The sequence below is a fragment of the Seriola lalandi genome, unplaced genomic scaffold (genome assembly GCF_002814215.2).
Source record: "Seriola lalandi dorsalis isolate HSWRI2012SDOR001 ecotype SW California unplaced genomic scaffold, Sedor1 jcf7180002054314, whole genome shotgun sequence".
Classification (NCBI taxonomy): Eukaryota; Metazoa; Chordata; class Actinopteri; order Carangiformes; family Carangidae; genus Seriola; species Seriola lalandi.
Window position 1 is genome coordinate 799,935 of NW_019524867.1, and position 25,597 is coordinate 825,531.

At 34.0% G+C, this 25,597-nt stretch overlaps 1 protein-coding gene across 2 annotated transcripts; it reads right to left on the minus strand.

Annotated features, from left to right (window-relative positions):
- Positions 1 to 13,901: 13,901 nt before the first annotated feature.
- Positions 13,902 to 25,022, minus strand: kras (KRas proto-oncogene, GTPase). 2 transcript variants are annotated; one of them, XM_023406704.2, is made up of 6 exons: positions 24,772 to 25,022; positions 22,202 to 22,319; positions 21,207 to 21,385; positions 20,560 to 20,719; positions 18,831 to 18,955; positions 13,902 to 16,422 (listed from the first exon to the last, which is right to left on the minus strand). In XM_023406704.2, exons 2-5 carry the CDS (start codon positions 22,310 to 22,312, stop codon positions 18,836 to 18,838), a joined length of 570 nt encoding a protein of 189 aa, XP_023262472.1. In that variant the 5' UTR covers positions 22,313 to 22,319; positions 24,772 to 25,022; the 3' UTR covers positions 13,902 to 16,422; positions 18,831 to 18,835. The 2 variants fall into 2 exon arrangements, with proteins under 2 accessions (XP_023262472.1, XP_023262473.1); XM_023406705.2 differs by lacking the exon at positions 18,831 to 18,955 and having other exon boundaries at positions 24,772 to 25,021.
- Between the last annotated feature and the right edge of the window lie 575 nt (positions 25,023 to 25,597).

A 25,597-nucleotide genomic window follows, 5' to 3' on the forward strand; every position in this document is an offset into this window, starting at 1 on the left:
TTTATGCCTTACTGTACTATGACGTTTTTTAACGTTTTTATGCCTTACTATACTTTGATGTTTTTTAACGTTTTTTTGCCTTACTATACTATGAAGTTTTAGTCACATTGTATGCCTTACTATACTTTGACATTTTCATGCTTTATTGTACTAACATGTTTTTTTACATTTTTCTGCCTGACTACAATATGACATTTTTATAGGGTTTTTTTTTATATTTTTATGCCTTATTATACCAGGACGTTTTTTGATGTTTTTGCGCCTTACTATACGATGTCATTTTTGGATATTTCAATGTCTTACTGTACTATGACGTTTTTGGATATTTTTATGCCTTATTATACTATGATTTTTTCATGACTTTCTATGATTTCTTGTGCCTTACTCTACAATGATATTTTATGCCTTACTATAATTTGAAGTTTTTTGACATTTTTATGCCTTATACTATGACCTTTTTTGATGTTTTTTCCCCTTACTATACTATGACGTTTTTGGATATTTTAATGTCTTACTATACTATGACGTTTTTGGATATTTTCATGCCTTACTATACTATGAAATTTGATGTCTTATTATATTATGACGTTTTTTGACATTTTTTCACCTTACTATACTATGACGTTTTTTGATGTTTTTTCGCCTTACTATACTATGACGTTTTTGGATATTTTAACGTTTTATTACACAATGAGGTTTTTGGATATTTTTATGCCTTACTATACTATGACGTTTTTAGATATTTTTATGCCTTATTATACTATGACGTTTTTTGACGTTTTTTGGCCTTACTATACTATGACGTTTTTTGACATGTTTATGCCTTACTATACTATGACGTTTTTATAACTTTTTATGCCTTACTGTACTATGACGTTTTTTAACGTTTTTATGCCTTACTATACTTTAATGTTTTTTAACGTTTTTTTGCCTTAATATACTATGAAGTTTTAGTCACATTGTATGCCTTACTACACTTTGACATTTTCATGCTTTATTGTACTAACATGTTTTTTTACATTTTTCTGCCTGACTATACTATTATGTTTTTTTTAATTTTCATGCCTTACTACAATATGACATTTTTATAGGGTTTTTTTTATATTTTTATGCCTTATTATACTATGATGTTTTTTGATGTTTTTGCGCCTTACTATACGATGTCATTTTTGGATATTTCAATGTCTTACTGTACTATGACGTTTTTGGATATTTTTATGCCTTACTATACTATGACGTTTTTTGACATTTTTATGTGTACTATACTATGACGTTTTTGGATATTTTTATGCTTTATTATACTATGATTTTTTCATGACTTTCTATGATTTCTTGTGCCTTACTCTACAATGATATTTTATGCCTTACTATAATTTGAAGTTTTTTGACATTTTTATGCCTTACTATACTATGACGTTTTTTGATGTTTTTTCCCCTTACTATACTATGACGTTTTTGGATATTTTAATGTCTTACTATACTATGACGTTTTTGGATATTTTCATGCCTTACTATACTATGACGTTTTTTGACATTTTTTCACCTTACTATACTATGACGTTTTTTGATGTTTTTTCGCCTTACTATACTATGACGTTTTTGGATATTTTAACGTTTTATTACACAATGATGTTTTTGGATATTTTTATGCCTTACTATACTATGACGTTTTTAGATATTTTTATGCCTTATTATACTATGACGTTTTTTGATGTTTTTTGGCCTTACTATACTATGACGTTTTTTGACATTTTTTCGCCTTATTATACTATGACGTTTTTGGATATTTTAATGTATTACTATACTATGAACTTTTTTGATGTTTTTATGTCTTACTAGACGTTTTGAGTTTGAAACCCAGTCGTGACCCCTTTCTGTGTGGAATTTCTATGTTCTCCCTCTGATGTTGTCATGCCTTACTATTCTGCGCGTTTTTTTCACCTTACTATACTATGACGTCTTTTGACATTTTTATGCCTTACTATACTATGACGTTTTTGGATATCATTATGCCTTACTATACTATGACATTTTTGGATATTTTTATGCCTTACTATACTATGACGTTTTTGGATGTTTTTATGCCTTACTATACTATGATGTTTTTTGACATTTTTATGCCTTACTATACTATGACTTTTTTGGATATTCTAATGTCTTACTATACTATGACGTTTCTGGATATTTTTAGGCCTTACTATACTATGATGTTTTTTTACGTTTTTTCGCCTTACTATACTGTGACGTTTTTTTTCGCCTTCTATACTATGACGTTTTTGGATATTTTTATGTCTTACTATACTATGAACTTTTTTGATGTTTTTATGTCTTGCTATACTATGATATTCCATACCTGGCTGGACTATGATGGTTTTAACATTTTTATGCCTCATTATACAGTGATGGCTTATTTGGAATTAAGGTGGAACAGTGGTTAGAGTTGTTACCTTGCAGTCAGAAGGTCATAAGTTCAAAGCCCAGTCCTGACCCCTTTCTGTGTGGAGTTTCCATGTTCTCCCTCTGATGTTGTCATGCCTTACTATACTATGGCGTTTTTTCGCCTTACTATACTATGACGTTTTTTGACATTTTTATGCCTTACTATACTATGACGTTTTTGGATATCATTATGCCTTACTATACTATGACGTTTTTTGACATTTTTATGCCTTATTGTACTATGATGTTTTTGGATATTTTTATGCCTTACTATACTGTAACGTTTTTTGACATTTTTATGCCTTATTATACTATGACGTTTTTGGATATTTTTATGCCTTACTATACTATGACGTTTTTTGACATTTTTATGCCTTACTATACTATGACGTTTTTTGATGTTTTTTCGCCTTATTATACTATGACGTTTTTGGATATTTTAATGTATTACTCTACTATGAACGTTTTTGATGTTTTTATGTCTTACTATACTATGACATTCCATACCTGGCTGGACTATGATGGTTTTGGTTGTTACCTTGCAGTCAGAAGGTCATAAGTTCAAAACCCAGTCCTGACCCCTTTCTGTGTGGAGTTTCCATGTTCTCCCTCTGATGTTGTCATGCCTTACTACTTTGTGCGGTTTTTTCGCCTTACTATACTATGGCGTTTTTTTGATGTTTTTTCGCTTTACCATACTATGATGTTTTTTGAGATTTTTTTGCCTTACTATACTATGAAGTTTTTGGATATTTATGCCTTACTATACTATGACGTTTTTTGACATTTTTATGCCTTACTATACTATGACGTTTTTTGACACTTTTTTGCCTTACTATACTATGACGTTTTTTGACATTTTTATGCCCTATTATATTATGATTTTTTCATGACTTTCTATCATTTCTTGTGCCTTACTGTACTATGACGTTTTTTCGCCTTACAAAATATGATGTTTCTGGATATTTTTATGCCTTACTATACTATGACGTTTTTTGATGTTTTTTCGCCTTACTATACTATGACGTTTTTTGGATATTTTTATGTCTTACTATACTATGAACTTTTTTGATGTTTTTATGTCTTACTATACTATGACATTCCATACCTGGCTGGACTACGATGGTTTTAACATTTTTATGGCTCATTATACGGTGGAGCATTTTTCGGAATTAAGGTGGAACAGTGGTTAGAGTTGTTAACTTGCAGTCAGAAGGTCATGAGTTCAAAACCCAGTCCTGACCCCTTTCTGTGTGGAGTTTCCATGTTCTCCTTCTGATGTTGTCATGCCTTACTATACTATGACGTCTTTGGATGTCATTATGCCTTACTATACTATGACGTTTTTGGATATTTTTATGCCTTATTATACTATGATGTTTTTTAATGTTTTTGCGCCTTACTATAATATGACATTTTTGGATATTTCAATGTGTTATTGTACTATGACGTTTTTGGATATTTTTATGCCTTACTATACTATGACGTTTTTTGACATTTTTATGCCTTACTATACTATGACGTTTTTTGACTTTTTTTGCCTTACTATACTATGACGTTTTTTGATGTTTTTATGCCTTACTATACTATGACGTTTTTTAACATCTTATGCCTTAATATACTATGATGTATTTTTGACATTTTATGCTATACTATACTATGACGTTTTTTGACATTTTTTGTCTTACTATACTATGACGTTTTTTGACATTTTTATGCCTTACTAAATTATGATGTTTTTTGACATTTTTAGGCCTTATTATACTATGACGTTTTTTGACATTTTTAGGCCTTATGTTACTAGACATTTTTACGCCTTACTATACTATGACGTTTTTTGATGTTTTTCGCCTTACTATACTATGACGTTTTTTGACATTTTTTCGCCTTACTATACTATGATGTTTTTTGACATCTTTATGCCTTACTATACTATGACGTTTTTGGATATTATTATGCCTTACTATACTATGACGTTTTTTAACATCTTTTCGCCTTAATATACTATGACGTTTTTTGAAATCTTTATGCCTTATTATACTATGACGTTTTTGGATATTTTTATGCCTTACTATACTATGACGTTTTTTGACATTTTTATGCCTTATTATACTATGATTTTTTTCATGACTTTCTATGATTTCTTGTGCTTTACTGTACAATGATATTTTATGCCTTACTATACTATGACGTTTTTTGACATTTTTATGCCTTACTATACTATGACTTTTTTTGAATTTTTTTTCGCCTTATTATACTATGACGTTTTTGGATATTTCTACGCCTTACTATACTATGATTTTTTTTTGACATTTTTATGCCTTATTATACTATGACGTTTTTTGACATTTTTATGCCTTACTATACTATGACGTTTTTTGACATTTTTAGGCCTTATTATACTATGACGTTTTTTGACATTTTTATGCCTTACTATACTATGACGTTTTTTGATGTTTTTATGTCTTACTATACTATGACATTCCATACCTGGCTGGACTATGATGGTTTTAACATTTTTATGCCTCATTATACAGTGACGGCTTATTTGGAATTAAGGTGGAACAGTGGTTAGAGTTGTTACCTTGCAGTCAGAAGGTCATGAGTTCAAAACCCAGTCCTGACCCCTTTCTGTGTGGAGTTTCCATGTTCTCCTTCTGATGTTGTCATGCCTTACTATACTATGACTTTTTTTGAATTTTTTTTCGCCTTATTATACTATGACGTTTTTGGATATTTTTACGCCTTACTATACTATGATTTTTTTTTGACATTTTTATGCCTTATTATACTATGACGTTTTTTGACATTTTTATGCCTTACTATACTATGACGTTTTTTGACATTTTTAGGCCTTATTATACTATGACGTTTTTTGGATATTTTTATGCCTTACTATACTATGACGTTTTTTGATGTTTTTATGTCTTACTATACTATGACATTCCATACCTGGCTGGACTATGATGGTTTTAACATTTTTATGCCTCATTATACAGTGACGGCTTATTTGGAATTAAGGTGGAACAGTGGTTAGAGTTGTTACCTTGCAGTCAGAAGGTCATAAGTTCAAAACCCAGTCCTGACCCCTTTCTGTGTGGAGTTTCCATGTTCTCCCTCTGATGTTGTCATGCCTTACTACTTTGTGTGGTTTTTTCGCCTTACTATACTATGGCGTTTTTTGATGTTTTTTCGCCTTACTATACTATGATGTTTTTTGAGATTTTTTTGCCTTACTATACTATGACATTTTTTGACATTTTTTTGCCTTACTATACTATGATGTTTTTTGAAATTTTTTTGCCTTACTATGCTGTGACTTTTTTTGAATTTTTTTTCGCCTTACTATACTTTGACGTTTTTTGACATTTTTATGCCTTACTATACTATGACGTTTTTTGACATTTTTTTGCCTTACTATACTATGACGTTTTTTGATGTTTTTATGCCTTATTATACTATGATGTTTTTTGATGTTTTTGCGCCTTACTATACTATGATGTTTTTTGATGTTTTTGCGCCTTACTATACTATGATTTTTTCATGACTTTCTATGATTTCTTCTGCCTTACTGTACAATGATATTTTATGCCTTACTATACTATGACGTTTTTGAATATTTTTATGCCTTATTATACTATGACGTTTTGGATATTTTTATGCCTTACTATACTATGATGTTTTTTGACATTTTTATGCCTTATTATACCATGATGTTTTTTGACATTTTTATGCCTTACTATACTATGACATTTTTTGACATTTTTAGGCTTTATTATACTATAACGTTTTTTCGCCTTACTATACTGTGACGTTTTTTGATGTTTTTCGTCTCAATATACTATGATGTTTTTTGACATTTTTTCGCCTTACTATACTGTGACGTTTTTTGACATTTTTATGCCTTACTATACTATGACGTTTTTGGATATTTTTATGCCTTACTATACTATGACGTTTTTTGACATTTTTATGCCTTATTGTACTATGACGTTTTTTAACATTTTTATGCCTTACTATACTATGACGTTTTTGGATATTTTTATGCCTTACTATACTATGACGATTTTTGACATTTTTATGCCTTATTATATTATGATTTTTTCATGACTTTCTATGATTTCTTGTGCCTTACTGTACAATGATATTTTATGCCTTACTATAATTTGAAGTTTTTGGATATTTTTATGCCTTACTATACTATGATGTTTTTGGATATTTTTATGCCTTACTATACTATGACGTTTTTTGACGTTTTTTCACCTTACAAAATATGATGTTTTTGGATATTATTATGCCTTACTATACTATGACGTTTTTTGATGTTTTTTCGCCTTACTATACTATGACGTTTTTGGACATTTTTATGCCTTACTGTACTTTGACGTTTTTGGATATTTTTATGCCTTACTATACTATGACATTCCATACCTGGCTGGACTATGATGGTTTTAACATTTTTATGCCTTATTGTACTATGACGTTTTTGGATATTTTTATGCCTTACTATACTATGACGTTTTTTGACATTTTTATGCCTTACTATACTATGACGTTTTTTGACATTTTTATGCCTTACTATACTATGATTTTTTCATGACTTTCTATGATTTCTTGTGCCTTACTATACTATGACGTTTTTTGATGTTTTTTCGCCTTACTGTACTATGACGTTTTTGGACATTTTTATGCCTTACTATACTATGACGTTTTTTGACATTTTTATGCCTTACTATACTATGACGTTTTTTGACATTTTTATGCCTTACTATACTATGACGTATTTGGATATTATTATGCCTTACTATACTATGATGTTTTTTAACATCTTTTCGCCTTAATATACTATGACGTTTTTTGAAATTTTTTTGCCTTATTATACTATGACGTTTTTGGATATTTTTATGCCTTACTATACTATGACGTTTTTTGATGTTTTTATGTCTTACTATACTATGACATTCCATACCTGGCTGGACTATGATGGTTTTAACATTTTTATGCCTTATTATACTATGACGTTTTTTGAAATTTTCTTGCCTTATTATACTATGACGTTTTTGGATATTTTTATGCCTTATTATACTATGATTTTTTCATGACTTTCTATGATTTCTTGTGCCTTACTGTACTATGACGTTTTTTGACATTTTTATGCCTTATTGTACTATGACGTTTTTGGATGTTTTTATGCCTTACTATACTATGACGTTTTTTGACATTTTTATGCCTTACTATACTATGACGTTTTTGGATGTTTTTATGCCTTACTATGCTATGACATTTTTTGACATTTTTATGCCTTATTATACTATGATTTTTTCATGACTTTCTATGATTTCTTGTGCCTTACTGTACAATGATATTTTATGCCTTACTATACTATGACGTTTTTTGACATTTTTATGCCTTATTATACTATGACGTTTTTGGATATTTTTATGCCTTACTATACTATGACGTTTTTTAACATTTTAATGCCTTACTATACTTTGACGTTTATTGATGTTTTTTCGCCTTACTATACTATGACGTTTTTGGATATTTTAATGTCTTACTATACTATGACGTTTCTGGATATTTTTATGCCTTACTATATTATGATGTTTTTTGACGTTTTTTCGCCTTACTATACTGTGACGTTTTTTTTCGCCTTCTATACTATGACGTTTTTGGATATTTTTATTTCTTACTATACTATGAACTTTTTTGATGTTTTTATGTCTTACTATACTATGACATTCCATACCTGGCTGGACTATGATGGTTTTAACATTTTTATGCCTTACTATACTATGACGTTTTTTGACATTTTTATGCCTTACTATACTATGACGTTTTTGGATATTTTTATGCCTTACTATACTATGACGTTTTTTGACATTTTTATGCCTTATTATACTATGATTTTTTCATGACTTTCTATGATTTCTTGTGCTTTCCTGTACAATGATATTTTATGCCTTACTATAATTTGAAGTTTTTGGATATTTTTATGCCTTACTATACTATGATGTTTTTGGATATTTTTATGCCTTACTATACTATGACGTTTTTTGACGTTTTTTCACCTTACAAAATATGATGTTTTTGGATATTTTTATGCCTTACTATACTATGACGTTTTTTGATGTTTTTTCGCCTTACTATACTATGACGTTTTTGGACATTTTTATGTCTTATTGTACTTTGACGTTTTTGGATATTTTTATGCCTTACTATACTATGACGTTTTTTGACATTTTTATGCCTTATTATACTATGATTTTTTCATGACTTTCTATGATTTCTTGTGCCTTACTGTACTATGACGTTTTTTGACATTTTTATGCCTTATTGTACTATGACGTTTTTGGATGTTTTTATGCCTTACTATACTATGATGTTTTTTGACATTTTTATGCCTTACTATACTATGACTTTTTTGGATATTCTAATGTCTTACTATACTATGACGTTTCTGGATATTTTTAGGCCTTACTATACTATGATGTTTTTTTACGTTTTTTCGCCTTACTATACTGTGACGTTTTTTTTCGCCTTCTATACTATGACGTTTTTGGATATTTTTATGTCTTACTATACTATGAACTTTTTTGATGTTTTTATGTCTTGCTATACTATGATATTCCATACCTGGCTGGACTATGATGGTTTTAACATTTTTATGCCTCATTATACAGTGATGGCTTATTTGGAATTAAGGTGGAACAGTGGTTAGAGTTGTTACCTTGCAGTCAGAAGGTCATAAGTTCAAAGCCCAGTCCTGACCCCTTTCTGTGTGGAGTTTCCATGTTCTCCCTCTGATGTTGTCATGCCTTACTATACTATGGCGTTTTTTCGCCTTACTATACTATGACGTTTTTTGACATTTTTATGCCTTACTATACTATGACGTTTTTGGATATCATTATGCCTTACTATACTATGACGTTTTTTGACATTTTTATGCCTTATTGTACTATGATGTTTTTGGATATTTTTATGCCTTACTATACTGTAACGTTTTTTGACATTTTTATGCCTTATTATACTATGACGTTTTTGGATATTTTTATGCCTTACTATACTATGACGTTTTTTGACATTTTTATGCCTTACTATACTATGACGTTTTTTGATGTTTTTTCGCCTTATTATACTATGACGTTTTTGGATATTTTAATGTATTACTCTACTATGAACGTTTTTGATGTTTTTATGTCTTACTATACTATGACATTCCATACCTGGCTGGACTATGATGGTTTTGGTTGTTACCTTGCAGTCAGAAGGTCATAAGTTCAAAACCCAGTCCTGACCCCTTTCTGTGTGGAGTTTCCATGTTCTCCCTCTGATGTTGTCATGCCTTACTACTTTGTGCGGTTTTTTCGCCTTACTATACTATGGCGTTTTTTTGATGTTTTTTCGCTTTACCATACTATGATGTTTTTTGAGATTTTTTTGCCTTACTATACTATGAAGTTTTTGGATATTTATGCCTTACTATACTATGACGTTTTTTGACATTTTTATGCCTTACTATACTATGACGTTTTTTGACACTTTTTTGCCTTACTATACTATGACATTTTTTGACATTTTTATGCCTTATTATACTATGATTTTTTCATGACTTTCTATGATTTCTTGTGCTTTCCTGTACAATGATATTTTATGCCTTACTATACTATGACGTTTTTTGACATTTTTATGCCTTATTATACTATGACGTTTTTGGATATTTTTATGCCTTACTATACTATGACGTTTTTTAACATTTTAATGCCTTACTATACTTTGACGTTTATTGATGTTTTTTCGCCTTACTATACTATGACGTTTTGGGATATTTTAATGTCTTACTATACTATGACGTTTCTGGATATTTTTATGCCTTACTATATTATGACGTTTTTTGACGTTTTTTCGCCTTACTATACTGTGACGTTTTTTTTCGCCTTTTATACTATGATGTTTTTGGATATTTTTATGTCTTACTATACTATGATTTTTTCATGACCTTCTATGATTTCTTGTGCTTTAATGTACAATGATATTTTATGCCTTACTATACTATGACGTTTTTTGACATTTTTATGCCTTATTGTACTATGACGTTTTTGGATATTTTTATGCCTTACTATACTATGACATTTTTTGACATTTTTATGCCTTATTATACTATGATTTTTTCATGACTTTCTATGATTTCTTGTGCCTTACTGTACTATGACGTTTTTTGACATTTTTATGCCTTATTGTACTATGACGTTTTTGGATATTTTTATGCCTTACTATACTATGACGTTTTTTGATGTTTTTTCGCCTTACTATACTATGACGTTTTTGGATATTTTAATGTCTAACTATACTATGACGTTTCTGGATATTGTTATTCCTTACTATATTATGAAATTTTTTGACGTTTTTTCGCCTTACTATACTGTGACGTTTTTTTTCGCCTTCTATACTATGACGTTTTTGGATATTTTTATGTCTTACTATACTATGAACTTTTTTGATGTTTTTATGTCTTACTATACTATGACATTCCATACCTGGCTGGATTATGATGGTTTTAACATTTTTATGCCTCATTATACAGTGATGGCTTATTTGGAATTAAGGTGGAACAGTGGTTAGAGTTGTTACCTTGCAGTCTAGAAGGTCATAATTTCAAAACCCGGTCCTGACCCCTTTCTGTGTGGAGTTTCCATGTTCTCCCTCTGATGTTGTCATGCCTTACTACTTTGAGCGTTTTTTTCGCTTTACTATACTATGGCGTTTTTTGATGTTTTTTCGCCTTACTATACTATGATGTTTTTTGAGATTTTTTTGCCTTACTATACTATGACGTTTTTTGACATTTTTATGCCTTATTATATTATGATTTTTTCATGACTTTCTATGATTTCTTGTGCCTTACTGTACTATGATAGTTTATGCCTTACTATAATTTGAAGTTTTTGGATATTTTTATGCCTTACTATACTATGATGTTTTTTGATGTTTTTGCGCCTTACTATACTATGACAATTTTGGATATTTCAATGTCTTACTGTACTATGACGTTTTGGGATATTTTTATGCCTTACTATACTATGACGTTTTTTGATGTTTTTATGCCTTACTATACTATGACGTTTTTTAACATCTTTTCGCCTTAATATACTATGACGTTTTTTGAAATCTTTATGCCTTATTATACTATGACGTTTTTGGATATTTTTATGCCTTACTATACTATGACGTTTTTTGACATTTTTATGCCTTATTATACTATGACTTTTTTTGATGTTTTTTCGCCTTACTATACTATGACGTTTTTGGATATTTTTATGCCTTGCTATACTATGACGTTTTTATGCCCTACTATACTATGATGTTTTTTTCAATTTTCATGCCTAACTGTACTGACTTTTTTTTACGTTTTCATGCCTTGCAATACTATGACATTTTTATGCCTTACTATATTTTGACGTTTTTATGATGTTTTTATGCCTTATGTTTTTTTCAGTTTTCATGCCTTACTATATTATGATGTTTTTTTCAGTTTTCATGCCTTACTGTACTATGACGTTTTTTTACATTTTTATGCCTTGCAATACTTTGACGTTTTTATGCCTTACTATACTATGACGTTTTTATGCCTTACTATTATAGGACGTTTTTATGCCTTATATTACTATGATGTTCTTTTCAATTTTCATGCCTTACTGTACTATAACGTTTTTATGCCTTACTATACTATGACATTTAAATTCCATACTATACTATGATGTTTTTAATCACGTTTTTTATGCATTACTATACTATGACGTTTTAATTACATTTTTGATTATGGCTAATTGATGATAGCTAAATATCTAATTATTACGGCTATATCGAACCAGTGTTATGTGGATATGACGAGTTAGCGATTCATCATGTTAAACCTGCCCTGTGGAGCTGTTATATACACAGAGAGCTTGGGTATGATAGATAGATAGATAGATAGATAGATAGATAGATAGATTAGATAGATAGATAGATAGATAGATAGATAGATAGATAGATAGATAGATAGATAGATAGATAGATAGATTTTTTAAAAAGTTAATAAAATGATAAATAAAAATAATAATTAAATTAGTCCTCTTCCTTTGGCTGAGTTGTTGTATAGCATGATGGCAGTGGGAACAAAGGATCTCCTGAGCCTCTCTGTTCTGCAGTGCAGTAAGAAGAGATGTTTGCTGTTGTAGCTGGTTCTCTGTCCTGCCGGAATGTTGTGGAGAGGATGGCTGGTGTTGTCCAAGATGGCCTCTATCATACATTACATGCAAAACAAGAATGTGTTGAGAAGTAGCTTCATAACACAAATATCCCTTTAGTGAGGCTAATTTAGCAGCCATCACTTTGGTCACTGCTCATACAATTTTCTACTTATGTACCATTTCTTGCTTTATTTTTGCTTATTGTGATTGGTGGCTCAAAATTTTGAGACCAATTTTAGAATTTTTATCCATGTTCTGTATGCAAACAAAATTATTCATTGCACTGCACATAAATTAATAAATATATGAATACAGTTTCAAACGTTTTAACATTGAGAGTACTACTGTTTAAGAGTACTGAATTTGTTTAAATGTATCTATTTGACTTAATACTTTGCTACATCCAGTTATTTAAAGGATTTTGCTCTCCTCACTGTGTTGCAGCAGAGCATTGGACCCACTCCTGAATAATGTCTAATTTTGGGATTTACTTAATTGGAATGAGTCACTTAATGAGTCATCTTTTAAAACATTTAATCCAATATAAAACATTAATATTAGACATACTGGCTAACCAGATTCATCATTTTCATGCAATTTAAGCTCTTACAAACTTAAAAGAGTAATTACAGGATTTGAATGCCTAAATAATTAACATATTTGTCATATTTGGCCATAGTCTTTTTTTTTCATGAGAGATAGGAAGAATGGTTTGTTTATATAAGCCACAAAACAACTGTCACTTTAAACATCTCCCCAGACCACTGGTATCATCATCATTAACATTTTCATTTTAAAATTTCAAACATAATAACTTCACATAACATTTCCCAGAAAGTTAGTTTATTCTGGAAAATGTACACAACTTGTAGATTCACTCTGTTGATTCACTCTGTGGAGTGTGAGCAGCTGGAGAATAGCCCTTTCATAGAGTTTGTGGGCTTAAAGAAATACATCTGACAAATTGAGTGAACAGTGCCACCTGCTGGGGAACATAGATGTGATCTCTGACATCAGAGGCAATCACAATACATGCCTACCTTAGAAAATGTTCATTCAGATATTTATGATACTGTAAATTAGTGTCAATGTAATGATTTGTTCAAGTTGTCCAGCAGTAAGTTTGTTGTTTATTTGCTCTGATGAAGCAAACACATGCAACTGGCTCATTCAAGTTTAATAAACCTGTGTTTTGAGAATCAGAAGGAAGGAAAGACAACGTTGAACTCCTCTTTACTTTGTTCTTTATTACACATTAAATAGGAGTGGTGAGATTCATGGCAAAAAATAGACTCATTTGAGATCAGATCACCACTCTACACTGCCTACAACAGGTGTGTTGTAAAGTGGTCATTCATTCACTTCCCGAGACCTGGACCCAGTCACACTCTAGTCACATACACAGAGCGGAGTGAAACTCCATTAAAGCAACATTCATTTAGACACACCAACGAAATGAAGCACAATTTACAAAATATGCACCTTTCAGTATCACAACTATACAAAGGTTGTTAAAATACGATCCAGGTATAAATGATACATTTCAGAAATCAGCTGTTGGCACGCAAAAAAAGGAAGAGGAACATTTCAAACATTTCAGTAAAACTACTTTTGAAACAGTATTGTTAACAAGAGGGTTGTTTAATTAAAAATCGCATTAACAGTTATTAACTACTTCATGAGAAAAAGAGGTAATAATAAACTGGGTCAAAATTCATTAATCCTGAAAGCAAAAGGTGTCATGTCTGGATTTCCTGTGTCAATACCATCACTCCCCTAAAACAGCATTTTGTGTATTTCACGGGCACACAGGACAAAGTAAATGTTGTCTTGGCTCTTTCTACCGTCTAAGTGTAGCACCTAATGCAAACAATAAAAGGCAAATAAAAAATTCCCCCGAGGAACAGCTTGTAAATATGATGTAAAAAGGTGAAATATGGGTTGACCCGGGAAAGAAACTAGGACTTTTTTTTTTTTTTTTATAAATTCAGACAGTTTTCTCTAAAAACCAATTTTACGGCAATTATTGCCTCATTTACAAACATCAGTTCCAGTTACATCACCACGATACATGAGCTTGGTGAGAGAAGGTGACAAATTATTTTGCTGGACAATCATTTCTGTTGAAAGGCAGCCCACCAAAAAATGTCAGTTTTGGAAATGAATCCAAAAGCTCTTTCAAAAGCTCCAGATATGGAATAATCTGAAAATCCATTTGGACAACATTTTGAACAACCTCTGTGACACCACACCAAGAGAAATATTCCTGAAAGCTGCTCAAAAGATGCATTTTGCTTTCTAGCCAGTCACAAGCGAACGAGTCAACAGTTTAGGAAAATGCGCTAAGCATGACACCTCTGTCGCAGCTACTGGAGAATCAAAAACCTTCAAATTTAGTATTTAACCTAACAAACATTCTGTTTAAATATTATGCCCTCTATCAGGAAAATATTGACAGGTATACCCTTTAATTGTTAATTCATTAATTGACAACCTTGTGTAACAAATTGCAATAAAATGATTATTGTCAGGATGAATAAAAATCCTGCAGTCAAGCCTTAGAGGAAAGAAAAGCAGGAAATATGTAACCAGTAAGGTCAAACAAGCCTTTCAACATTAGCTTGTGACGTGGCATCAATCCCTGCAACATAAAATGACTCTGACCAACACAAAATGAGGCTGCTAGTCCCATTTTATCACCACAAAATAGGTAAAAATCCATACCATCATGGATCTTTGAATCTGTCATTTATCGCGCAAAAATGGCTGATTTCTTTCTGACAAAAGCAAATATTGATCACTATTTATAAACCTGAAAAGCTAGACTTGGGTCAGAGTTCCTCATTGCTGGCTCTGTTAAATGTATCAACCAGAGGCAGTTTGCAATACCCATGTCACCTTGGACACAATGCATGCAAGAAGAAAAACAAAAAAAAACAACTTCTCATGTAGGCAAGAAATCACTCCCCACATAGTACAAAGCATTGACAAAATGCAAATTAATTAATAGCTAATTAGGGTATTAAAACATTCGGAGAAGAGTAGGAGTCTGCATGCATACTTATATCAGTGACATAACTTAGTCATACCTAGAGGTCATTAGAGATGGGGACATTACACAGTGGCTGGGACATTTGGATCTCATCTGGCTGAATGTTGGTCCTTTCTTCATGTCCGTTTTGTTAACAAGAATCGGGATGGAAATTCTTTCTTTGGCATCCCATACTTAAAAAAAAGGGCATTACAGAACTTTTGCAGGTCATGACCTTTTAAGCAAAGGGAAAAAAATCGTAAATTATTAATGAATAATTTGTCAAACATGAGCTCCGATGCAATTAGCTCACAGCTCTGCATTTATATAAAATTGTCCAAATCATCATTATCATCATCTTATAAAATCAAACAGGCTGTTGGACCAACACATGTGGGCAACTGGCACTAAACTGAAAATAAAGCTTATTGATGTCAAAGTAGCAAATAACAGAAAGGCAGAAAAATCAGGTAAGGTTTAGTATTCAGTATGGTGGGTATTGAGAAGGAGCTAATAATTTAGTGTAATGTACAAAATGTATTACTTTAACTGTTCAACATAGTTTCTCTTTTTTAGTCTGTCTTGAAAAGGGGTGATTATTCACATAAGTGTACACTTTGTCTTGGACTTCTTTTTCTTCTTTTTGCCCTCCTTGCTCATCTTCTCCTTATGCTTCCGGATTTCTCGCACTAATGTGTAAAAGGCATCATCAACGCCCTGGAAAGAAAATAAAAAGATACATTGTTACAGTTACAAGTTATCATTTCTACACCAGACTCCCAATAAATGTGAACATGAAATAAACAAATAATTTAGAACCTGGAACTATTTAAAAGGATTAACAAAGATCTTTGATTCTGCGGTGAAATTAAAGATTATGTGGGACAGACTGAACTTTTTTTGACAGCTGTGCCCAAAACTAGAAATCAGACAACCAACACTCCAATCTTTAATAATCAAACTGATGTGTAGCCTTGACTGCCAAAGACAAGTATTTTTTCAAACATTTTTATATCTATGGCAGTTATGTATTGTATGCATTTTATCAAGTAAAAACCAGAAATTAAAAATCATCTTGGAGTCCATTTCAGTTTGAACTGATCTGATTTTCTGTCGTGTATATATCAGCATCAGCATGACGCACATCAGAGTGCAGGTAAAGCCATCAATCCAGTTCAGGGTACGTGAGGCACAGCTGAGTAAAGTACAGATCAAATATAAGTTTATATCATGTATTACAGAATAAAAGGCAGGAGTGTTCCCACTGACGACTACACAAACAGTAGCTGCAGTTACATGAACCAGTTGCTTTTCCTCTGAATGTAATCCACCCAAGATACGCCCACAATGTGTGTACGGCTGCTAAATAAAAATGACAGAACAAGTTGTCCTGTTTACATTTCCAATAATCTACGTGAAGTCCGCCAACGCAAACAAAGGGTTAAAAAAAAAAAAAAAAAAAAAAAAAAGGATTTGCATCAAGCACTTGGCACCAATGCTGGTTTACTGCTGTGGGTTTGAACTGAAGCAACAGTTTTATAGAAATATTCTACTAACAGACTTATTGAACAGAAGGCGAGCCTTCTGTTTATCACCCTAAAACTAATAAACATAAAAATATTCAAAGATGGTTCCCATGGGAAAGATGCACCAATCGGAAAAATTGCGTAGAAAACTCTTAGAAGCTATAAATAACAGACAAGAGAGTAGCACATCTTCCTCAGGTGGACAGCTTTGATTTAAGTAAAGTAGGCAAGAGTGTGATATCCCAAGATTCAAAAGTAATGAGAAACACACTTTATAAAAACTTTAGACCACCACTTTAAGACTGAATGATTTTCTTTTTTGAATGAGCCAATTTATTGTGCCTGGGGTGTTTAAATGAGGCTTTCATATTCTCACTGAGCTCTTAGCCAGATTACTGGTGAATAACAGGCTCCATGTAAATGCAGCCAGTGTATGCTGATGCCACATTGAGGCAAATACGGGAGCACTGGAACAGTTTGGATGGTGCCGTAAATGTGATGCTGAATCTGCAAAGAGCTGCAGAGTAAAGAGTGTGAGGTCACTGCAGGTTGTGACAAAGACAGAAAGAAATTAAAGAATAAAGATGAAGGGATTTGTGTCGGCAAGAAAAACTGTGTCACCCACACACACACACACACAAGCACATTTTTTTTGTTCATAACATATCTGCCAGTTTCTTAACACACATCCTCCTCGCACACATTTCAGTGCATGATTTGGTCCCAGATTCACCATAATCTCTTTTAATCACATGTGGGCACATCAGCCCAAACTCTTTTCTTCATGTTGATTTCAGCAGATTAGGACGCTTTCACACTGGTAGTTTATAGTCCGAATTCAGGAACATTTGCAAGGAAATTGGAAAATATTAAAGCTTTTTCTGAACCAGAGTGCAGACCGAGAAGCCTTCACCGGGCCAACCTGAAGTAGGTGATATGATTGGCTCTGAGCCAACTGTATCACAACTTGTGCTCTGTCTGAATGCAATTCTTTTCTCACAGGAAAACATACACATTTCAGTTGTATTTTTTGAAATATTTTTCTAAATCAAGAAAATATCTCATTGGTTTATGAGCAGAGAACAACCATGGCTTTCTCTCATATTAGGCATTTTTTTCATCTAAAAAGGGGTGCTTGTTTTTTTTTCCAATTTTTTTAAGCCCATTCTGGTGGTTGTGTTACTTAAATCGTGCTCACGTGGCTCTGCCTTCTTGTACATCACTCGTGTCATCACATACCCACTGTCACATTTCTTAGTGCAAATAAGGATAAACACTTGCACTGTGATAAGGAAAGAATAACAAATGTACCTCAGGATCGTGTTTAGACTTAACTAAATGAACCCAGTGTGAAAACGGTCTTAAACAATAATCAGCCATGATACACAGAGACACTGAGAAAGGAAGAAATCGTCAGCTGTTTCAGCCTCCTGTTAGAGCCTCACCACAACCCCAGTAGAAACCAGCAGGTTAGCTTTGAGAACCCATGAAGCACCAGCTCTCACTGCGTGTCTTATCCCATTGCCTTCTCCACAATCCCAACTAACAACACAGACACAGACACACAGAGCTGGTAGACGCGCGGCTGCATACACTTACCCCTTTCACATCACAACACACTTTTTAAGCTTGACACAGCGCGGAGTCTTTTCTTCCTTGCTGAGCTTATTGAGCCGGTACAGCCTGATCTCCCGTACCAGAGTGTAAAAGGCATCTTCCACTCTCTGCAGTATGAGACACAACTTCCCTCAATGTTGAGGAATACAGGGGGATATACTATATGGATGCATGTGTTACAGCCTACAAATATAAAAAGGAGCAAAGCAGACTGATCCGTCTGATGTGGGTCTACCTGCAATGACTGTTTTCCCTTATCATCTACATAAACTGATATTCCACCCTAAATCTACCTTGTGAATACCAAACACAATCTTCCTCTAGGTTTGAAAAGGTTTGTAGTTTCCTTCTTCTCAAGGAAGAGGGGCTGTGGTTATCTTGCATTTAAATGCTGACAAGTTTTCAAAGCAGAAGAAAGTGTCTGCAGTTGTATTTTGGCAAAACAATGATTGTTTGGAACATACTGAGTGCAGAATGTTTTTCATTATGGGTGCTCTGATACCTTCTTTTGCTTTGAAAACTTGTCACAACATATTTGAACATACTGAACATATAAACATCGACAAATCTTAATATTAGATTTTTGTCATGAAAATGTCGTAATTAGAATCCACTTTGACTGAACTTTAAAAAAAAAACAAAAAAAAAAAACAACTATAAACTTTAAACAGTTACCTTCAAAGTCAACAGTGAGTGAGTGACGCTAAAAAGATTAGGGTGGAGTATCAATAGCTGTTTAGCCTAAGTACATAAAATTTGATTATGCATTATTTGTTGGAGATTGCCCAAGAACTCTTATGAAATCACTGAGATTTGGGAAACACAATGAAAGAGACAGTTGCTGGTCTTACAGCAGCAGCACAATATAGATAGTGAATAATCAGTACACTCAGGTAAGAATAGGTGAACAGAGCTTTAAGAAATGAATCATTGTGTCATTAATTTCCCCCACACCAGAAGGAGCCGTGATTCACCCCAGGTCAGAGAGACCAGAGAAGGATGTGTTTACAGATCACTGCCTAAGCCAGTCAGCCACCTAAGGCCATGCTCACAACACACACCATTTGATCTGACTCCGCCACGGCTTATCTTCCAACACCCAGTCACAGTAACCGGTAAGCAGAATCATTAACCCCCGTGAGTAATTACAGACAGTTTGTCCTTTTCATGCAGACTCCTTGACACACATTTACTGATTTGCTGATTATTTATAATACAGGAACCTTCCCAGAAGGCCCTAATGATGATGTAATTTCACATAGCCATGACAAAGTAGCATGCAATGATTACATTATCACCCATAAATAAAAAAATTCAATTAACCAAACAGGATTTAATGATGTGCAGCACATTGCCTGAGACATTTCCAAGCAACATTATTATAAAACAAGACCATCAGAGCTACTGAATGTAACACAAATCAACAGCACCCCATGACTCCAGACTAACATTTCTTTTGATCCCCATGGCATGATTATCAAATCTCTGCAGGAGCTCTTGTCAAAATTAGTATGAGTTTGTCTGTCTGGAATATCAAAGTGAAATTTATAGAGGGACTGCTGTGTCCAAGCAAATACACCTGAGACCACATGCAACTTCTCACCATTCAACATGCGCTACAGACCTGCAGTTCAACAACAGTTTAGTGACAGATTTGAAAGTTAAACAGTTTGAGTCTTGAGGGTGTGGCCGTCTCTGACTGGACTCTCACCTGTCTGGTTTTGGCTGAGGTCTCAATAAAGGGAATGCCGTAGCTGCGTGCTAAGTCCTGAGCCTGCTTGGTGTCCACTGTCCGGGACGGGAGGTCACACTTGTTGCCCACCAACACCATGGGGACATCCTCAGAGTCCTTCACCCGCTTAATCTGTTCTCTGCACAATGATAGACACAATAGAAGGTTCATTTGATTTTAATCCATCTCAGGTCATAAACTAATGGCTATTTAATGTGGTGTTAAAATGTTTTATCTGTTCAGTCACTAGAATAAACATAATCAGAGTGGGATAGGGTTTTGCTCAATGCTGCAAACTATTAGGACATGTATACAAATATACACAGTGAAGTAGCAAGAGATGTACTAAAATCTTTGTTGAATCTTGTCCCTTTTTTAATTAATACATTTGTTTGAAAATAGTTTTCCACTATTAGACAGCTGACGGGAAATACACAGAGAGAGGGGGAGTGACCTGCAACAAAGCATCCTGGATGGATCCAAACTAGGGACTTTGGGATTACATGGTCAGCACTTTATACCCCAAACCACTAGGACACCCCAAGATGTTAACCCTTTTATTGCCAATTAAAACACTGCGTTCACGCAGGGTGCAAAGACTCCTGCCCTTTGGTCTCTTAGCTCACCTATAGTGATGAATGTCCTCGAAGGACTTGGTGTTGTTGATGGCAAAGACACAGAGGAAACCCTCCCCTGTCCTCATGTACTGGTCCCTCATGGCGCTGTACTCCTCCTGACCTGCAGTGTCCAGGATGTCCAGCAGACATGTCTCTCCATCGATCACTACCTGCTTTCTATAGGAGTCCTGGAGGAGGAAGAAGTCAGAAAGTTATCAGGACTCCAAAGTCAAGCGTCCGAAGAGCACTTTAATAAAATTAAGAGGCAAATGTGGATGACATAGATTAAGAATTAATAACTTGAATTATACTTATATATTATATACAATTAAAGTGTGTTTTAAACATATATGGTATAATAAAATGCAACAATCTTTGAAAATGTGAATGATTTAACAAGATTATATACATACACACACACATATATATATATATATATATATATGAATAATTTTGACATGATTTTGGTGAAAGATGCCACAGGACTGCATTTAAATATTGCCCTACTCTAGTTTTAGTAGGACACTCCTATTTTCCAGCAGACCTCAAATTATAATGAGGTCCTAATTTCCACTGTATCAAAAGCACTCCAGCTGATGGCTACACTCAATCTGATCAAACACAAATAATTACAGTGTGATTAAGTGAGCAGCCACCATTTGACATGTTATTTGCATTCAAACAATCTATAGAGAAGGTCCAACCTGCAACATCACATCAATAATTGATTGCAATGGTAATGAGATGTGTTGACTCAGTGTAGGTTGCCCCCCACCCCCCTGAGAGGGCAGGCAAGCAGACATGCAAGTTAATAAAAACCTGTTAGGTGTCTTTTTAAGACTTGAACCAGAAGAACCTGCTGCAACTATTTTTCTTTTATTAGGGTTTCTCCTTGTTCTGCCCCCATAACAAAATACACACAAAACCTTGGAGACAGTCATGGACTTGACTGCACAAACATTCACACGCACATTTACATGCATTGTTGCACAAACTTTCTTTACCTCAATGGTGGGGTCATATTCATCCACAAAGTGATTCTGGATGAGCTGAATGGTAAGTGCACTCTTGCCAACGCCACCAGCTCCCACCACTACCAGCTTATATTCTGTCATGATTCACCTGTGGGACCAAAAAAGAACATTACACTCAGATATTACTTGAGACACAGACAGTTATCCTGAACAGCATCAATTCATCTGAGGCACAATCAAAAGCCTTAGAAGAAATAGTTTAGAGGTGCATCTCTCAGAAGCTTAAGCCTCTCTGCACATGAGATGTTATATTCTGTTGTGGATGGTAAAAAATCTTTTGAGTACCAAATTGTTGCTTAAAACAATTTTGTCAGCTAGCTCAATTTGCTACTCTTAATTTATGTCTGACAAGCTGTCGGCTCGCTGGGAAATCTGCATCCTCAGGACTGGCAGACTGAGAAAATGTCAATTTATCAACAGCACTTCCAATGAGTAATACATACTGCCTAATGTTTAAAAAAAAAAAAGCGAAAAAACAAGTATTCTTGTACTAACACTGCTGATTCCATGGAAATTTAGATTTCATACCATCATGTTTATTTTGCTTTTAATTTAGAAAATGCTCATATTACAATTCAAAAAAGGAGCTTGCAGAAGAAACAATCACCGCAAACAGAATGTGACAGTTCATCTAAAAGAGATTATGTGCAAATGAGGGAATATAAACAGTGAAAATTCAGGAAACGCTACCATATTAAATCATTATCGGCCCCAAAACATAAATGGGATGTTGATGAACCCCTGTCTAAAACTGAAATAAAATGGTTCTTATTAAAACTGTTTCTGTGACACAAAATAACAGTTCATATCACAAACACTCAGATGAGCGAAGTAAAAGAAATAAAGGTAGTTATGAATACCCTGTATGTGATCAAATGTCTAAATCCAGCCACACATTCAGTGGTATTTTCTGAGTAGCAGTCACACAACAGAAACGAGCCCCAGGCAGAAATCTATGACATTACATTAAGGCTCCAAAATTGACAAGCAACTGGGAGGCTCTCTGCTGTCTGACTTCTTTGTGGAGCAGCACTCATCAATAGTGGCAGCTGGCCTTTTCAGAAGTTACAGTACATACTGCTCACTGCTCTACACAGCCTGCAGTCAGGGAGGAGCTCTACTGAATATTATTGCTTTGTCTAGACAAACAAAAACGAGAATGTGGTTTGATAGGTATTTGGTTGACAAAGGTATACATTTACACTTGCTCGTGCTTTCAACACTTTAAAATGCCCCCTGAAATGATCAACCACATGTTATCTATTACACCCAACAGTGTGTGTGATTTACACATATTACAGAGAGGCTATTTGGTCCATTAGGGGAAAAAAATGTTATCTGTACCCGAGTAGATAAGAATACTGACAATATCACAGACTAGTCCAATTACACTTAAAAGTTTTCTGCCACATGCCTGCAAGAATACTATCACTCTTCATTTTATAAGGCAGAGAAAGTGCCTTTCAATAACTGAATATTGTACATGTGCAGTTAGCTGTCAAGTCTACTCAGCAAAAAAAGGGACGTAAATGGGGGTACAACTGATTTCATGGTTCAATAATAAGTAAATTTAATTTTCTGGCCCTCATTTACGTAGTAGTCAGTAAAACACGTTAAGGTTTACATATTTGCAATGCACATTACAGTTTATTACCCCAAACTGTAGTTAAGTTATGATGCTGTGGTATTTAAATTGGAAAATCACTTCCTGAAAATATGACTATGCCATTCGTGGTTGTTGTTTGGCTGCTTACACCATCTGAATGGCACAGTGTTCCCACCTTTTTATTTACTACACAACTGATAAAATAGCTATGCCCAATGGAAGACTACATTTTACAAACAATATCTCGCCAGAAAAGTCAGCAACACGGTGAGGGGACTTATGGAGAAATTGGCAATTAATTAGCAGCCATGTAAATATTAGGCTACTTTCTAACAGTTTGTCATTTATGTGGAGTAGCCGAGGTTAAAACAGGCCTCCACACTTCTCAATGAAAGCCCCGAGCTTTGTTCAAGCAGGCAATAACACCCAGAGCAGGCTTAAAAACCGAAAGGAGTTTAATTTAAATCCACTGCTCTGTGTCCTCGGGGTTGCCAAATTGGTTGTGTGAACACCTCTGAGCACTGTATGCTGTGCTGTTAGTTAGCTTAGCACTGGAGCTCGCTCACAGCCTCAAAAAGTAAGCTAACTAGCCCCTATGTGCTAATCCAATGTGATTTACATAAGCAATTCATTAAAGCAGCATTGTCTGCGCCGTGTGTCCGGACAAATTCAGTATCATTCATTCAAAGGGAACGGTGCAGATTTTGAAGCCGCCATTGATAGGCTAGCCCAAAGGTCTGCATTGCAGGGCCAGACATTAGGTCCCCAATTGGGCGTAGTTTGCACTAACAGCGAAAATGAATATTTCCACCATAATAATATTTTTCAGTGGTCACATAGCAGACGCGGTGAGCTACCTACTAAATTAGGGAGTGCAACGTTGCAACACACCCTAAAGGGACACCCATGTATCAATCTTATCCATTTGTTTTACCTTTTAGCGAGTGGAGTTCCGCGTCCGAACTAGCGACCAAACAAGTCAAGCTGATAATCCTCTCGTTTCACACGATCTCTGCATTTCCTATTTCACACCAAAACGCCCGCATTTAAGTCGGTCTACCTCGTCTCAGAAGCAAGCGGCAACATGCGAAAAAGTGGACAAATTAATCGATTGAACTTTCCATTTGATCCAGCGTCCGGCCTAGCTGCTCAGGTTGGCCTCCTTTACGCCGATATGGGCGGATACCGGGGCGCACTTTACCCAGAAAGCATAGCTGAGGATTTCAACCGGTTTGGGGCATGTCACTCGACTCTGTCGCAATATGAGCAGCAATGCACTTTCTTTTGTCCTGTCTTTATTTATTGTTGATGTTTTAGACATGTTTAATTTACAGCAGTATATTTATATAAGCCCTAATTGCCTCTATTAGCCATGTACTAGTTGTATATGTGCAAATATTATTCGGTTATTTTTTATTAAATCTAATCTGAAACCATACATTGAGTCACTTGAACATTTTAATGATCACAAATGTAATTATGATTATGTAGGTCACATTGTGTCAGTTTGAGGACTTCTTCTTACACTATCATGATCTCCTGCTGCCGCCTGCTGCAGAGTCAACAAAGCCTAGGGGGCGACTCCACTATATATAGGCTCTAAATATAACTGGAATGTGCTGGAGGGACGTCATTCCCAGGCAAGGAAATGATTTGGCAATCCCCTGTCAGTTTTCCTGAGTGTTCACAAGGCTGCCTCCTGCGCACTGTATGTGCATACGTGCATGCGAGGTCTGTAACACAGCACAGTCAAAACACTG